The sequence below is a fragment of the Panthera tigris genome, chromosome F3 (genome assembly GCF_018350195.1).
Source record: "Panthera tigris isolate Pti1 chromosome F3, P.tigris_Pti1_mat1.1, whole genome shotgun sequence".
NCBI lineage: Eukaryota > Metazoa > Chordata > Mammalia > Carnivora > Felidae > Panthera > Panthera tigris.
This window is the reverse complement of record NC_056678.1, coordinates 28094112-28111322: the sequence shown is the minus strand read 5'-3', so window position 1 is coordinate 28111322 and position 17211 is coordinate 28094112. Positions and strand designations below refer to the sequence as shown.

Here is a 17211-nt window from a genome sequence, read left to right as displayed (position 1 = left end):
CTCCCTCTCTCTCTGCCCCTCCCCCGTTCATGCTCTGTCTCTCTCTGTCTCAAAAATAAATAAATGTTTAAAAAAAAATAAAAAATAAAAAAAAAATGCTTAAAGACTAGAAGAATTAATTCATTTTAAAATTTAAAACACTGTGTTTCATTTTTACTTATTTACAATATAGAATTAATTTTTGGTCCAGAAACAATTTTAAAATGATTTAAAGTATTAGATTTTTGTGGTTTTTTTTTTTTAATATTTTTTGGAGTCAAATGATTTTCAACTCAAAATTTCATTTAAAATTTACATCATAATTTTACTCTTTCAAATTATAGCATGGTTTTATAATCTGTTGGAACATAATCTACAATTATATTAGCTCAGTGGGAAAAAAGCTTCTCATTTATGTCACATGATCTAGCAGTATGTTGAGGTAGCAGTATGTTGAGGTATTTAAAAAAATGTGAGGAGGTACTTGGAGAAAGAGTTGGAAACTGCTGGAACTAAAAGGTCTCTTAGGGACGTCATCTAGTATAGTCCTTTGGTTTCACAGGAAGAAATTGAGGCCATGGACATAAGTGATTCATCCCACATCTCACACGTTGCATAGTGGCAGGACTAGAACTCAGACCCTGCTTTCTGGATGCCAGCCAGCCAGAGTTAACGTTGAGTTAAGTTAGCATATCTGCTTTCAACCTCCTAGCTTAAAAAAAAAAGAAAAACTACAGTGATGACTTAGAGTTATCTCCGTAGAAATTGACCCTTCTAAATAAATAGGATTTGTTTAAATTGGAAGAGTGCTCAGTGGCTGTTTATCTGTATATGTGTAGAGTTTAGAGTGTGAAAGTGTGACTTTAAAAGAGAACTAATAACTCATGAATTTCTTAAGATTAAATAAGAACATAATGATTTGCATACTAGATTAAATCTATTTTGTATCTAATTGTCCCCAGTCCAGTGTTCTGTTAAGCATTCTTGCTGCGGGATGCCTTGACACCAACCATAACGCATATTAGCAGCATTTTCTATTAGTAGGCATTTATGTCTCCATCATTTACAAATTTCTTTCTTATTTGTGCAGCATCTTGGAGGATTGTTAACTGTAGTGTGAAGTACTGCCTTTTTTATTTCAACTTTATTTTATTTAACTTGTAAAGGACACTATTTCTAGAATACACATATATTAAATCAAGAACATATGTTTCTGGGAAGAAGTTTTAACTTTAAGTTAAACTTTTCTCATACTGTATCTTAAACTATTTTCTTCTCTTTTTCTATTAGCTATTTTTTTTGTTGTTCATTCCCAACTTAGAGCTTTTGAATATGCTTAATCCTTATAAATGAAAAATAAATGGTCAGTACTTGTTCTAATAGAGAAAATTATTATTCTCTATATTGGGCTAGACAGATTTAAATTGTATCTTTTTTACAGTTTATTTTACATGTTTCAATATCATTCTACTTTTTATACTAGGTCATGCATGCATTTAGCAGTTATGTACTTAAGAGGGTGGGTGATATTTGAATATTATGAATAGAGTTTTTGGACCATTTGCTGAGTAATTTGTTTTTCCATATTTTGATAATTAGCATCAAAATAAGTTTATTATACATTCATAAAGAATGGCAAGGAAGATTGCAGTGTCTTACTAAAATTTGACAAAATTGTTTTTCCTTGAACTTCAGTGCAGAAAATCCAGGCAATCCAGATACGAATGTGTATGTATGTGTGTGTGTGTATATATATATATAAGTATATGAAGGGGAGGAGAAATATTAAGTTGTATGTGGGGAAACAGACATTGAAATAGTCTGTTATCTAAAGATACATGTGTAAGCAAGATTCTACATACTTTTAAAATCCAAATGAGTGGCTGGATTTATACCTAGATTTTCTCACTTCTGTGACATACTGATATTATTCCTTGCCCTTCCAAGGCAAAAAGCGTTGCCTTGATCTACAGGTTATTGTTGTGTGCATGTGAACAGGAGCATGCTCTGTCAAAGAGAATTAACCTTTCAAACTATTACTAGACTTAGTTATCCTTTCGAATATATATATATGTATATATATATATGATTTATTTACTATTTAAATAGTAAAGAAGAGAAACTAGTGGGTTTTTTCTACTTTTATAACTCTAACACATGAAATTTTCTTCTTACCTTTAACCTTATGATTGAGCTGTCCACAGCATGATTTATTTTTTATTTATTTTTTGCTGCTGGGAGTATTTATTGCAACAAGCTTACGTTATTCTTAATTATGCATCCTCATATTTTATAGAATGGATATGGTATTTCAATCTTATTAAAGTGGGCCTTTGTTAAATATAAAGCACGATACCTCCAGTGGGTCCTGTGAGCAGTAAGTTTTATGTGGGAGAGGTGAATAAGACATTTTCACTATAAATTTAATTTCCAAATTATTTTCAAGCTAGATCATGATGGTAAGGTCAAATAAGGCAAATGCAGTGGTTTTTATTTATTTAATTTTAATCTTAAAATAGATGACAAGGTACAGATACAAAAATCATTTGCTCAGGGTTACATATGTTTGTATAATTGCTGATGTACCAGGTTCACAGCCATAGTTGTTGTACTCTGTGTTAAAGCTTATGGGAAAACTTACTTAGCTCCACACTGTACTTTACTCACAAACAAGTAAATTTACCTGAAACTATAAGTAATGGTTAAGCAACATCTGAGGAGAAAGGCATGTTTATTCAGAAATCAGCGGTAAGATCTATAATAGCACATGTTTTATATGTCACACAGAGTGTAACACTTGCTTTGACGGAGTAGCTTATAATGTTATTCAGGAAGCATATTAAAAGTTCTCCACTCAGCTCTTATGCTTTCCCTTTCTCACTCTTCTGCCTCTTGATCCCTTGGTTTTAAAATCTTCCTCCTTATTTTGTAGACACTGCTCTCCTGTTCACTACTTCTTCTCTGTCTTTACGTCTCACCACTGGGCCTCTCTCAGTGTCTGTTTTCCCAACCTTCATCCCAAATTCCAGCTGTATATCTACAACCAGTTGGTCAGGTAACTTTGCACCTTTTTCAGTGCACTCTTTGATAGAGCATGCTCTGTTCTTTTTGTTTGTTTTGTTTGCTTTTTTTTCTTTTTCTTTTTTTTCATAACAGCCTGGAGCCTTCTTGTCAAATGTCCCATAGATGGTACCTTTTTGTTTCCACATTAATTTGACATGCTGATTGTTCAAGAAGCGGAATGACAGTTTTTGTGCTTTTTATTAAGTGTTCGTTGGATGTGTGAACGCATTTTTGTTGATTAGCTACCAATACAGATCTAACACCAATAACATGAGCAGCCCACCTTTTATTTGGCTGTGGCATCTACATTTGAGGAGAGTTTAATAGTAGCTTTTTAAACTACTCAGATAACTTTTCCTAAATCAGAAATTTCTCTAAATCCTTTGGAGCTAAGATATATCGAGCTATTGAATTTGAGAGATCAGGTTAAATTGAGAAATTTGAGGCATTTGGTGCATGCTTTTACTCAAGTAAATAAAGTTATGTTTATATGCATAAGGCATCTGACTGTGGTGCTGTGTTCTCTCCATAATTATCACCTGACTTTGCATCTTTTAGGCAATAGGAACCAAAGAGGGGTATAGTGAGTGATACCTGAAATAAAACCAGACTGAATTTGAAAATAAAAGTCAAAAAGGGACATGAACACGTTTTTTTGTTTGCTTGCTTGTTTGGGGGCTTTGAGATTTGTTTTTTGTTGTTGTTTTGGTCTTTGTTGTTTTGGTTTTGTGTGTTTTCTGGTCTGAGCGTTCAGAATAAGTTCTTCATCTGTTATGAAAAAGAATCACCTATGAGAAGTGAATATGTAATTTCAGGATTATCAGTCCTGGTTGTCCAGAAATTCTGAAGATTTTCTTTTCTGAATTTGCCACCATTTTTCCTTTGCTAATCTTTCCAAACAATTAGAAGTAAAACATAAATTCTCTCCTTTTCTGAATGATTCACCAAAGCTTCTGTTACTTCAAGCCTTTTTCAAAGGAGTAGTATGAGTGTGTTGTTTTTACGCAGCTTGTTGCGAAGGCAGTGAGTGGTATAGAGCTCTAAGTGCTTTCTGCCTGTAGATTTATTCTCTGATCGACCCTCATGGTGTGACCGTAGGTTTCTGACAAAGCGAGAGCAGAAACTAATGCAACGGCGACAACACGCAGAGGAGCTGCTGGAGTGGAAGAGACGTTTGGATGCAGAGGAAGCAGAAATTCGTCAAATGGAGAAACAAGCTTTGGCTGCCTGGGACAAAGAATTAATAAAACCTAAAACTCCCAAGAAAGAAATTGAGGACCAGAGAACAGAACAGAAAGGTAATAAATGTTAACTCCATTCACTCTGCAAACCCAAGCCTAATGTAACCGAAAGATTGACTTCATTATTTTTAAAAAAGGTGGATGATTAAATGTGAAGAATGCGATATAACTGCAAATGCCACAGACCTTGGAATTATGAGACTGTTGTGAATAACTTTATGCTAACATATCTGAGAACTGAGAAGAAATGGGTGAATTCTGTGAAATGGAAGTGGGTTATTCCACGACCAAGTGGGGTTTAACACATCCTAAAAAATCAACAGGGCAGATTACTTAAACGGATCAAAGGAGAAAAATTACATGACATCTGAATGGATTTGGAAAAGGTACTTGATAAAATCCAAAAAGCATTTCTAATAAAACAAATTTCATATCAAAGTACCAATAGAAGGGAGCTTTCTTTATGTGATCTAGGATATCTATGAACAAAAATGAAAAACCAAACCTGCTACAAGATACTGCTGTTAAGTGATAAAACATAGAAAACTTTCCCTTTAAATTTGGAAAGAAGATAAAGATGCTTTTATTTCACCTAAGCAGTGAAAGGAAGAAGCAAAACTTATTATTATAGAAAATCCAGCATTTAACAAGTGAATCTAGCATGGTTGCTAAGTTCATAAACAAAATTCAATTACACGTCTATAGACCAGCAGAAATTGGTTAGAAAAATCTAATTAAAAAAATGTTTATTTATTTTGAGAGAGACAGAGTGCAAGTGAGGGAGGGGCAGAGAGAAAGGGAGAGAAAGAATCCCAAGGAAGCTCCATGCTCAGCACGGAGCCTGATGCAGGGCTCAATCCAACGACTGGGAGATCATGACCTGAGCTGAAATCAAGAGTCAGATGCTTCACTGACTGAGCCACTCAGGCGCCCCCAGAAAAATTAATTTTTAAAAGAGATGCCATTTATCATAGAAATAAAAAAAACATGAAGTACTAGGAATAAATTTAACAAAAAAATATGTAAGATCTTTATGGAGAAAACTTTAGAATGTTATTAGGAGACATTACAGAAGACCAAAATAAATAGAAAGCTTTTCCATTCTCACAGATTCAGTGTCATTAAAGATGTTAATTCTGCCTGAACTTATTTGTAGATTCAAGGCAGTTTAAATCAGAAATTCAACAAGATTTCTTCCTCGGGTTTGATAAGCTCGTTTTACAATGTGTATGAAAGAACAAAGGACCAAAAAGCAAAGACACTGCTAAAGACGAACCACAAAATGGAGAACTTACATTACCAGATACCAAAACTTGTAAAAGTATAATGATTAAAACAGGATTATTTGTACAGAGATACACAAATAGACTATGAAACAGCCCAGAAAAAGACCCATGCATATGTGGAAAGTTGACTTCTGACACAGGTAACTTTGCAGAGCAGTGAAGGAAAGAGGGACTCTCCACTAAATTTGGAGGGCAGGAAAAAATGAAATTGGATCCCTACATTGACAATATAGAAAGATCCAGCTGAAGGTTTAAAAAAAAAAAAAAAAGGCTTAAATGTGAAAATTAGAATTATGACACTTTTAGACCATAGAAGAGAATATCCATATGACATCAAGGGGAGGGAGAGATTTCTTTAATAGGTTATACAAAGCAAAACCACAAAGGGAAATACCAATACCTTTGATTTCAATAAATTGAGAATTTGTATTCATTAATACACCATAGAGAAAGTAAAACAACAAAATAAAAAAAGATATTTGCAACATATATGACTGACAAAGGAATAGCAGAAGAACATGCAAGCAGCTCCTGTGAATCAAAAATAAAATGACAACCACATTTTAAAAATAAGGGAAAGAGCAGATAATTCACAATGAAGAACTCCAAATCATCAATAAACATCTGAAAAGATGTCACATGTATTGGTAATCAGGGCATAAAAACCATAAAGAAATACTGCTTCCCTTCCTAGGGCTGCTGGAACAAATTATCACAAATTTAGTAGCTTAAAAAAAAGTTTTATTCTCTCACTTCCAGGGGCCAGAAGTATAGGAGCAAGGTGTTGGCAGTGCTGTGCTCCCTCTGAAGGATCCAGGGAACAGCTCTTCCCTTCCTTCTTCCGGCTTGTGGTTATGCTGTCGGCGTCTCTTGTGTCTGCCTAACTCCAGTCTGACACTCTTCTCCATGCCTGTCTGCTCCTCTTTTGTCTCATAAGGAAACTTTCAGTGGATTTAGGGCCTACCTGGATAATTCAGGGTGATCCTATCATGAGATCCTTAATTACATCTGCAAGGACCCTTTTTTCCAAAAAGAATTGCATTCACAGGTCCGGGGGGTTAAGACATGGACATATCTTTTCCAGGACCATCATTCAGTCCATTCACAATACCCATCAAGCCCGTAGGTATGTAGGTGGAACATGGAACTGCTGGTGTATTAATTGTTAAACCTAGTTTGGAAAACAGGTTGAAAAAAAGAGGCATTAAAAATAATAAAATCATAAAAGTGAGGTACACGTATTTCACGATTCAGCGGTTCCATTCCCAGAAATGAATCCTAGAGCAGTGGTTCTTAAAATATGGCCCAGGAGGGGCGCCTGGTTGGCTCAGTCGGCTAAGCGTCCGACTTCGGCTCAGGTCACGATCTCACTGTCTGTGGGTTCGAGCCCCGCGTCGGGCTCTGTGCTGACAGCTCAGAGTCTGGAGCCTGTTTCAGATTCTGTGTCTCCCTCTCTCTGACCCTCCCCCGTTCATGCTCTGTCTCTCTCTGTCTCAAAAATAAATAAACGTTAAAAAAATAAATTAATTAATTAAATATGGCCCAGGAAACTCTGGGGGAGTCTCTAAGATCCTTTCAGAGGATGTGGGGGTCAAAATTATTTTTATAATGATACTATCATGTTGTTTGCCTTTTTCACTGTGTTGACATTACACTGATGTAGCAAAAATAAGGGTGAGTAAAATTGCTGACGTCTTAGCATGAATCAAGGCAGTGGCACCAAACTGTGTTATTAGTAGCCTTGTATTCTTCACCACTTTGTACTAATGATAACATGCCAGTTTTATGTAAGAATGCCCTGAAATAAGCACTTACGAATACTAATTTTGTTGAATCTCAACCTTTGGGTACATATCTTTTTAATACTTTGTGTGACAAAATAGGAAATATGAACGAAGCACTTGCATGTGCTGAAGGTTGGTGGTGGCTTTGAAGAAAAGCACATAATGCAGTGGTTTGAATTGCAAGCTGAACTAGCCGTTTTTTTTCATGGAGTACCATTTTTACTTAAGTGTCTAAAAAACTGGTTATTCATACTTGTGTATTTGGCAGTTTCTCAGAAATAAATGAAGCAACTTTGTTCAGAGAAAACAGGGGCTACATTTATTGCCAGTGATAAAATTTAAGCTTTCAAGCAAAAATTTAGGATTTTAGAAATGCCGTTTTCCCCATCTTGAGCTGGACAGCTTTCCAATACTTAAAAGACTTTCCTGATATGATGGGTGATGATACTAATCAGGGTCATTTTTTCATATTGCGCGATAAAATGTGTCAACATTGGGAAGATCTTCAGAACTCAGTGAACCAGTGTTTTCCAAATGACCAGTGATGATTTAGAGAATCATGCATGGGTAGAAAACCCATTTAAAGTACAGAGTTGACCAAAGGATTTTAATGTAACATCACAAAAAGTTTATTGATATGGTTTTAGGTTCTACATTCCAGCTAAAATACAAGGAACTACCAATGGTCAAATTTCAGTGTAGCATCAAAAAAGAATATCCACGATTATCTGTACAGACTGTTACAATACTCTTCCCTTTTCTAATTACATATATTCTTTGAGAGGCCAGATTTTCTGCATATGCTTCAGCCAAAACAACAGATAGTCACAGATTGCAGACAGAAGCAGATAGGAGATTCCAACTGCCTTCTGTTAAGCCAGACATTACAGATATTTTAAAAAATGTAAAACAATTCCTCTCCTTTCAACTAAGCCTTTTTTGGAAAAATGTAGTTATTTTAAAATTTAGTAAATGTCATTATGTTAAATGTAGATTTATTACTGTTTTTAAATATTTTAATTTTTTTTCCATTTTAACTTCTAGTATGATTAATATTGATAGATATAACCATATCTGTTACCACAGAAAAAGCTTTTTGTGGTCTTCAATGATTTTTCAGAGTATAAAGATGTCCTGAGACCAAAATGTTTAACTGCTGTCTTAGAGCAATGTTTTTCCTGTTCAACTCTCTAATTTATTAGAACTGTTGGCCTCCTTAATCATGGAAAAAGTGTAATTGGGTAAATGTGATAAGACAAAGGCAATTTTAATGCAATTTTAATCTCATCAAATACAGCCTATGAATAGTTTAACTGTTTAATAAAGTAAAGTAACCTAAAAGAAAAAATTGAGTTGACCCTTAAACAACACAGGGATTAGGGATGCCAACCCACACACAGTCAAAAATTCATGTATAACTTTTGACTCCCCCAAAACTTTAGCAATAGCTTACTGCTAACCAGAAGGCTTACTGATAACATAAATAGCTGATTAGCCCGTATTATGTATGTTATATGTATTATATAGTACATAATATATTACAGTATCGTATTATTCTTAAAATAGGATAAAGAATATGTTTTAAAAAATCATAAGGAAGAGAAAATACATTTATAGTATTGAATTGAATTGTATTTATTTTTAAAAATGCACATATAAATGGACTTGTGCAGTTCAAACCCATGTTATTCAAGGTATTGCTTGTGTTAAATAAGCTTATTTTGCAGATTTCAGACCCAGAATCTTAAATGAGACTTTTAGAATTGAGTATATCAAATGTTAGCAGTACTGATGCAAAATATGATATCATCTAATTCTTGTGGGGCATTATACCTACAAAGACAAAGAAGGAAAACAATGTAAATTCTTAAAATTATACAAGTATAATGTCAAGGTTTTTCTGTTTAGTGTCAAACATATTTGTTTTCTTGGAAAGAGCAAGGGTTATAACGGACAGGAAATTCCAGAGACAAGATAGTGCTAAAAATTCTGGAAGCACTAAATGAAATTCACTGTATATCCATCGATCATGCAGCTCTAGTTCATTCATTATTGTTGCTATGTTACATGTTATTGGCTAAATATACCACAATTTATTCATTTTACTATCCGCAGATATTTGTGTTTTTTAAACCATGTAAATGTCTCCTACTGTATATATGCAAGATTTCTCTAGGGTGTATACTTAGTGGAATTGATAGATAATGGAGTATTGTCATCTTTTCCAAGTATTGCCACATTGTTTTTCAAAGTGGTTGGACCAACTTACACTCATATATGAGAATATGAGTTGTTATTGCTCTGTAGCTTCCCAATCAGTTAGGTTGTCAGTCACTGTCATTGCTGATTATATGTTTACAGATCTCTTCTTCAGTTTGCTGCTAGCCAAAATTCTTAGACTAACAGACTTTACAGTAATGTGATTCCTTAAATGGTGGGATTAAAATTGTATCTAAATGCAATTGGTGAAATTATGCAAAAGCAAATGTAAAGTGTAGCTGTGGAAAATTTCTTTTGACCAAGACTGTGGTCTTTTTCTTGTTTTTACTCTCTCTTTGTAGAAATAGCAAGTGAAGCAGAATCTCCAGTACCTTCTTACTCTCACCTCCACAGTGAAAGCTCTATTCCAGAAGAATTGGGCAGTCCTGCTGTTGGATATATACCCTCCGAGTCTATAGTTCAGGAGCAGTCAGGGAGTCCAGATCATAGTGTACTTACTGAAGAAATGGTTTTTTCACAAGAACTGGAATCTTCTACCTCTCCTAGTAAACATGTAAGTTAATGTATATTTATTCCTTAAAGCTTCTTTAGAACAAAGTCTTCTGAAAGTTATATTATTAACAGTTAACATTCTTGCAATTAATGACAGTGTTGACTATTGCCCATACCTGTAACATACAGCATATGACATTTGGACAGGAATAAAGCTTTTCATAGATTCCTAAAGATTAATAAATAAATAAATTTAAGTTTTAGTGGCAGTCGTAAAATTATATATTATTAAATCTATTAATATTGAGGGGATAGGAAGTTCTAAAATCTTTAATAGATAATTTAAGTTTAATTTAAATTAAACTTAAAGATAATTATAGAGGGACAATACAAGTGCTTATTAAAACCTGTATTCTGACCTATAATAGAAACAGTAAGATCTTAAACCATATCATTGTGCCTTTTCTATAATTTAGTTAATAGTTGCCCTTATAACTCATAAATCAGAATAAAAGTAATGGTTTCATTTCTTTAAGGCAGATCTGAAATGGTTATTGACTCTGAATTAGAATAATGGTCACTTCTAGAATAAGATTTTCCACATTGTCCTTAATTCTGTATTTCATTTAAAAAAAAAACCTATCTGATGAGGGGGCCTGAGTGACTCAGCCTGTTAAGTGTCCAGCTCTTGATTTTGGCTCAGGTCATAATCTCACAGTTTGTGGGATCAAGCCCTGCGTTGAGCTCTGTCCTGACAGCTCAGAGCCTGCTTGGGATTCTCTCTCTCCCTGTCTCCAGCCCCTCCTCCCCCGCCCCTCTCAAACTAAATAAATAAAACTAAAAACAAAAACAAAACCTATCTGATAAAAACTTAAGCTTAGAAACTTAACTGTTTCTTTTTAAGTTTGATTTTATAAAGCCTACAAAGGAATTAGCATAATATTATTAAATATTAAGTGAACATAAACTTTGTTAAAGTCTCTGTCTAAAAAAAGGAACCCATTTAATTTCAAAATGGAGTATCTTTTGATAGAGTCTTCATTTCACTGTGGATGTGAAGAATGAATTGCATTTCCTCTATTGAAAAATCAGGTTTATGTGTGTTATAGCACCTGAAAAATTTGGGGGAAAACATTTTTTATCCAGTGATCCAATGAAGAACCTATTCTGTGCTGTGTAGCAAAATATTCCAATGCCTTCGGCACATACTTGAAAGCAGAGTTTTTAGATTATAAAAGGCTTCTAATTAAATTATATTAGCAAATTCTTAGTTATTATGTGAAAATAGGCTTGTATACATAAACGTAGCATGGAATTTACAACCAAACTGTGCTTTTTGACACAATCTTAATATTACTTCCTGTGAATTGGTTAAATCCCACCTAGCATTGTTATTGACATTCAAAATAGGCTGATCAAACACTAAAAATTAGTTTTTTTCCTGACAAACAAATATGGCAAAGAAATAAAACTAGTGTGTCCTAAAGTGATTTTTTATAACTGGGGCACCTGGGTGGCTCAGTTGGTTGAGTGTCCGACTTCAGCTCAGGTCATGATCTTGCAGTTTGTGGGTTTGGACCCTGGGTCAGGCTCTGTGCTGACAGCTCGGAGCCTGGAGCCTGCTTCAGATTCTGTGTTTCCCTCTTTCTCTGCCCCTCCCCCGGTCGGCCTCTCTCTTTCTCTCTCAAAAATAAACATTAAAAAATGTGAAAGTGATTTTTATTTTTATTAAAAAAATTTTTTTTTAACGTTTATTATTGAGAGACAGAGAGAGACAGAGTGGGAGCAGGGGAGGGACAGAGAGAGGATGAGACACAGAATCTGAGGCAGGATCCAGGCTCTGAGCTGTCAGCATAGTGCCCGACGCGGCGCTCGAACTCACAAACTGTGAGACCATGACCTGAGCCGAAGTCGGACCCCCGGTCGACTGAACCACCCAGGCGCCCCTAGTGATTTTTATAATAAAAAACTAATACTTATTCGTGCTTACTTACCAAGTGCCAGCTAATATGCCAATGCCTTATGTGGATTATCCTCACAAGGAATCTAGAGATACTGTTTTAAGCCCCACTCTGAAGCTCAGTGGGCTAGGAAACCTGCCCAAATTCACAGATACAGGAAGTGATGATAGCCAGGAATCAAATTAGATATTCCCACTTCCTCCTGGTGGCAGGATAGAAATGATGTCCTTTGTAATCTCTTGTAGATAGTCTTCTTACACTTTGTTTTCTTCCCTTCTTCCTTCCCTCCCTTCTTTCCTTCCTTCTTCAAAATAGTACATATTTAGTATTTAAAAAAATTTTTTTTTAATTTTATTTTAGAGAAAGAGAGTGTGTGAGCAAGGGAGAAGGGCAGAAGGAAAGAGAGAGAAAATGAGAGAGAGAGAGAGAGAGAAAGAGAGAGAGAGAGTGAATATCTCAAGCAGGCTCCACTCTCAGCACAGAGCCTGATGTGGGGCTCAATCCCACGATGCTGGATTCATGACCTGAGCTGAAATCAGGTCATGAGCATTGGGACGCTCAACTGACCGAACCCCCCAGGCACCCCCATATTTAGTATTTTTAAAGTTTTTTTTTTCCAGTTTTATTGAGATATAATTGATACACAACACTGTATAAGTTTAAAGTATATAGCATAATGGGTTGGCATACATACATTGTGAAATGATTGCCACAATAAGTTTGGTTAACATCTCTCACCTCATAAAGTTAAAAAAAATTTTCCCTTGTAACAAGAACTTTTATGCTCCTCCCTTAGCAACTTTCACATATACCACACGGCAATGTTTAACTCTAGTCATCACATTTTACAATACATCCCTAGGACTTATGTATTTTATAACTGGAAGTTTGTACCCTTCCCACCTTCACCCAATTTCCCCACAACCCCCACGTCTGGTAACCACAAATCTGATCTCTTTTTCTATGAGTTGAGTTTTTTTTTTTTAGATTCTACACATAAGTGAGATCATACAGTATTTATCTTTCTCTGTCTAACTTATTCCCCTTAGCATAATGCCCTCATGGTTCATCCATGTTGCAAATGGCAGGATTTCCTTCTTTCTTTACAGCTGAATAGTGTGTTCCTGTGTGTGTGTGTGTGTGTGTGTGTGTGTGTGTGTGTGTGTGTGCGCGTGCGCGTCCATGCGTGCACATGCATGTGCACTTGTGCACACATGCACCACATTTTCTTTATCATTTATCTGTCAATGGAGAATTCCCATATGATCCAGCAACTCCACTTCTGGGTGGAATCTTCTGAAGGAAATGAAATCACTATGTCGAAAAGATATCTGCACTCCCGTGTTTAGAATTTTTTAAATTAAAAAAATAAATGAATAAGAGGGTAACTATCACTTATACAATAGCCACTCCTACTTTATTTTGAACCTCTCTAAAAAGCATGCTTCTCTGTAACTTTTTTGTATAACTTAAAAAAAATTGAGGTCGATTTATCCTTTGTATAATTTGTAAACTGTTTTTACTTTTTATGTCATAGAGTTACTTAACACTCTTTGTATATATTATTAACTGCTTGGTATCTCAAATGCTAACTGGATTTTACAACTGTATCACAAAACACTTCCCATTTGGTTTTCCGTTTGAACAGTCACCTCCCAAAAGCTGCACATCAGTATCAAAGCAGGAGTCTAGCAAAGGAAGTCATAGGACTGGAGGACAGTATCGTCTACCTATCAAGTCCCATCAACACTGTTCTAGTTGGTCAGATGAGTCATTATCTATGACACAGTCAGGTAAGAGTAATAACAAGGAGTTTTCTTTGTATTATATTTGAATACCTCTTTAATAAGCTTTGTCTGTCCATATGTTAGTGTAATGTTATCCTTTCTCTCATTTGTAAAGGCTTTTTTCTTGCCAAGAGTAAATCACATAATTCAGTGCTTTTCATTGATAATTAATTATTTCCCTAATTACACAAAATTGACAAACTGTTATATTCTTGGGTTGTTAATGGGCAAGTCATTTATTCATCAGACATTTGTTGAATATTTTTTTCTATGTGCCAGACACTGCTTATGTGTTCCCATAGTGCTCTGTGCATCATCTTATACCAGACAGCATATAAATTGTAACCAGACTTTACCCAGCAGGTCTCCCCTACTAGCATATAGACTTCTGGAAAGGAGAGTCTAATTTGTTAATAATTGGTGGCACCAGGACCTACCAGGTACTTTGCATTGCACATGGCAGGTATTTATTAAATGCTCCTTTCTTTCTTTTTTTTTTTTTTTTTTTTAATGTTTATTCATTTTTGAGAGAGACAGAGACAGAATGCGAGTGGGTTAGGGGTAGAGAGAGAGGGAGACACAGAAGCCAAAGCGGGCTCCAGGCTCTGAGCCGTCAGCACAGAGCCTGACGCAGGGCTCGAACTCACAAGCTGTGAGATCATGACCTGAGCCAAAGTCAGATGCTCAACCGACTGAGCCACCCAGGAGCCCCTTAAATGTTTCTTGAATGAATTAATGATGACCATGGAGAGAGAGAGGAGGAGGTAGGGCAGGATAGCCTAAGTTTCAAAGGAGGAAAGGTAGAGAATCAACTGCACATGGCAGTGGGGAACATTGTCTATTCTCCTATAGTCTCTATTCTGCTATAAAACTCTGTGCTATTAGATTATGAAACCATGAACAGCCTCTGTTCTGTAAGACTTCAATGTACACAAGATCTGATCTTGGGAAGCGTATCTATACAGGCAACGCTCAGTTTATGAGAATTCCAAGGAAGGTTAACACTATATTGAGTGTATGCCTTTTGAGCTCATTTTTAGTTTTCATTTGAGAGTAGACATTTAATAAAGAAAAAGTGAAAAATATTATTCTGTTTTTGGTCTTTGATCCTATTCTGTACCCCCTGTTTTCAGTGTTTCAAATGATAATAAATCATTGGAGGTTCCCACACCCATATTTTTAATTCACCCTTATTTTTGAATAACTGCATAATATTTCAAAGAGTAGATATACCATAACTTATTTAAATATTTCCCTAGTGATGATCATTTAGATTTTGTCAAAATTGCCAATAATGTTTTTTTTTAATTTTATTTTTTATTTTTTTAAATTTACATCCAAATTAGTTAGCATATAGTGCAATAATAATTTCAGGAGTAGATGCCTTAGTGCCCCTTACCCATTTAGCCCATCCCCCCTCCCACAACCCCTCCAGCAACCCTCAATTTGTTCTCCATATTTATGAGTCTCTTCTATTTTGTCCCCCTCCCTGTTTTTATATTATTTTTGTTTCCCTTCTCTTATGTTCATCTGTTTTGTCTCTTTTTTTTTTTAATTTTTTTTTTTAACGTATATTTATTTTTTTTGAGACAGAGAGAGACAGAGCATGAACAGGGGAGGGTCAGGGAGACAGGGAGACACAGAATGTGAAACAGGCTCCAGGCTCTGAGCAGTCAGCACAGAGCCCGACGCGGGGCTCGAACCCACAGACTGCGAGATCGTGACCTGAGCCGAAGTTGGATGCTTAACCGACTGAGCCACCCAGGCGCCCCCATCTGTTTTGTCTCTTAAAGTCCTCATATGAGTGAAGTCATATGATATTTGTCTTTCTCTGACTGACTAATTTCACTTAGTATAATACCCTCTGGTTCCATACACATAGTTGCAAATGGCAAGGTTTCATTCTTTTTGATTGCTGAGTAATACTCCATTGTATATATATATACCACATCTCCTTTATCCATTCATCCATCGATGGACATTTGGGCTCTTTCCATACTTTGGCTATTGTTGATAGTGCTGCTCTAAACATGGGGGTGCATGTGTCCCTTCGAAATAGCACACCTGTATCCCGTGGATAAATGCCTAGTAGTGCAATTGCTGGGTTGTAGGGTAGTTCTGTTTTCAGTTTTTTGAGGAAGTGTTTTCCAGAGTGTCTGCACCAGCTTGCATTCCCAGCCAGTAAAGTTGTAATGAACATCTTCTTGTGGAATATTTCAGTAAGAATAAATTCTTAGAAATGAGATTACTAGCTCAAGCCAGTTGAAGAATGTTGTATATCATATTTATCTGTTGAATATTATTATTTTTATGTATTTGCTTTGAGGTACTCTGGCAAAAAGTTATTACCAGTGTAGTAACATGTCAGTAGACATAAACTTGATACTTGAAAACATGGATTTAGGGGTGCCTGGGTGGCTCAGTCGGTTAAGTGTCTGACTTTGGCTCAGGGCATGATCTCATGGCTTGTGAGTTCGAGCCCTGCGTTGGGCTCTATGCTGACAGCTCAGAGCCTGGAGCCTGCTTCTGATTCTGTGTTTCCCTCTCTCTCTGCCCCTCCCCGACTCTGTCTCTGTCTCTCTCTCTCAGAAATAAATAAACATTAAAAAATTAAAAAAAAAAAACCTATGAATTCATATCTTAGCTCTACTACTTACTGGTGACTTTCTTCAGCTTTCTTTCCCATACTGGATAGTCTTTTCCATCTGTTCAGTGGAATAATATTGTAACCAGCCTTGCATGAGTTACAGACTAAGGATTAATAATGTTAATAAGATACTGTTTTATTGGTAAAACATACTCAAGTGAGAATAGTTTTGGAAAAATAGCTCTGAGATTTCTAAACTCCACATGCCATCTACCTATTGATGATGACATCATTAAATGCAATGTTTATGTAAGTGGTCAGTTTTAACGTAGTGGAGTTATATAAGCCTTTCTCAAGTGATAAAGAATTTATCAGCCAAATTATTAGAGGCTGCCTGTGTGAAATACTCAGAAACTTAATTTTTTCTATTAGATCATTCTGTCCATCAGGTTATTCTGTCTTGACGTTAGTTTAAACAAACTGAAATATCATTTACCTGCCCCCTCCTCTCTCCCTCACCACCCAAAAAAACCTTGTAGGAGATAATTCCATAAAGGCAATAAATTCATTCAGTGAGTTGTTTGGGTTAATAAAAAAAATTCTAGAGATTTTTAGATGTTACTAATGATGAATTTTTTAAAATGTTTATTTTAGAGAGAGAGCGAGCGAGCACGAGCACATGCAAGTGGGGGAGGCGCAGAGAGATAGGGAGACGTAGAATCCAAAGCAGGCTCCAGGCTCCAAGCTATTAGCACAGAGCCCCACGCGGGGCTCTAACTCACAAACCACGAGATCATGACTTGAGCCAAAG

At 35.7% G+C, this 17211-nt stretch overlaps 1 protein-coding gene across 2 annotated transcripts in view; it reads left to right on the top strand.

Annotated features, from left to right (window-relative positions):
* CEP350 (centrosomal protein 350) overlaps positions 1–17211 on the top strand; it is a 150930-nt gene that overhangs the window by 105680 nt on the left and 28039 nt on the right. For both annotated transcript variants that reach the window (XM_042976344.1, XM_042976343.1), the window contains exons 28-30: positions 4141–4340; positions 9915–10126; positions 13675–13819. In XM_042976344.1, the coding sequence (XP_042832278.1) occupies positions 4141–4340; positions 9915–10126; positions 13675–13819 (557 nt within the window). The remainder of the gene's footprint in view (positions 1–4140; positions 4341–9914; positions 10127–13674; positions 13820–17211) is intronic.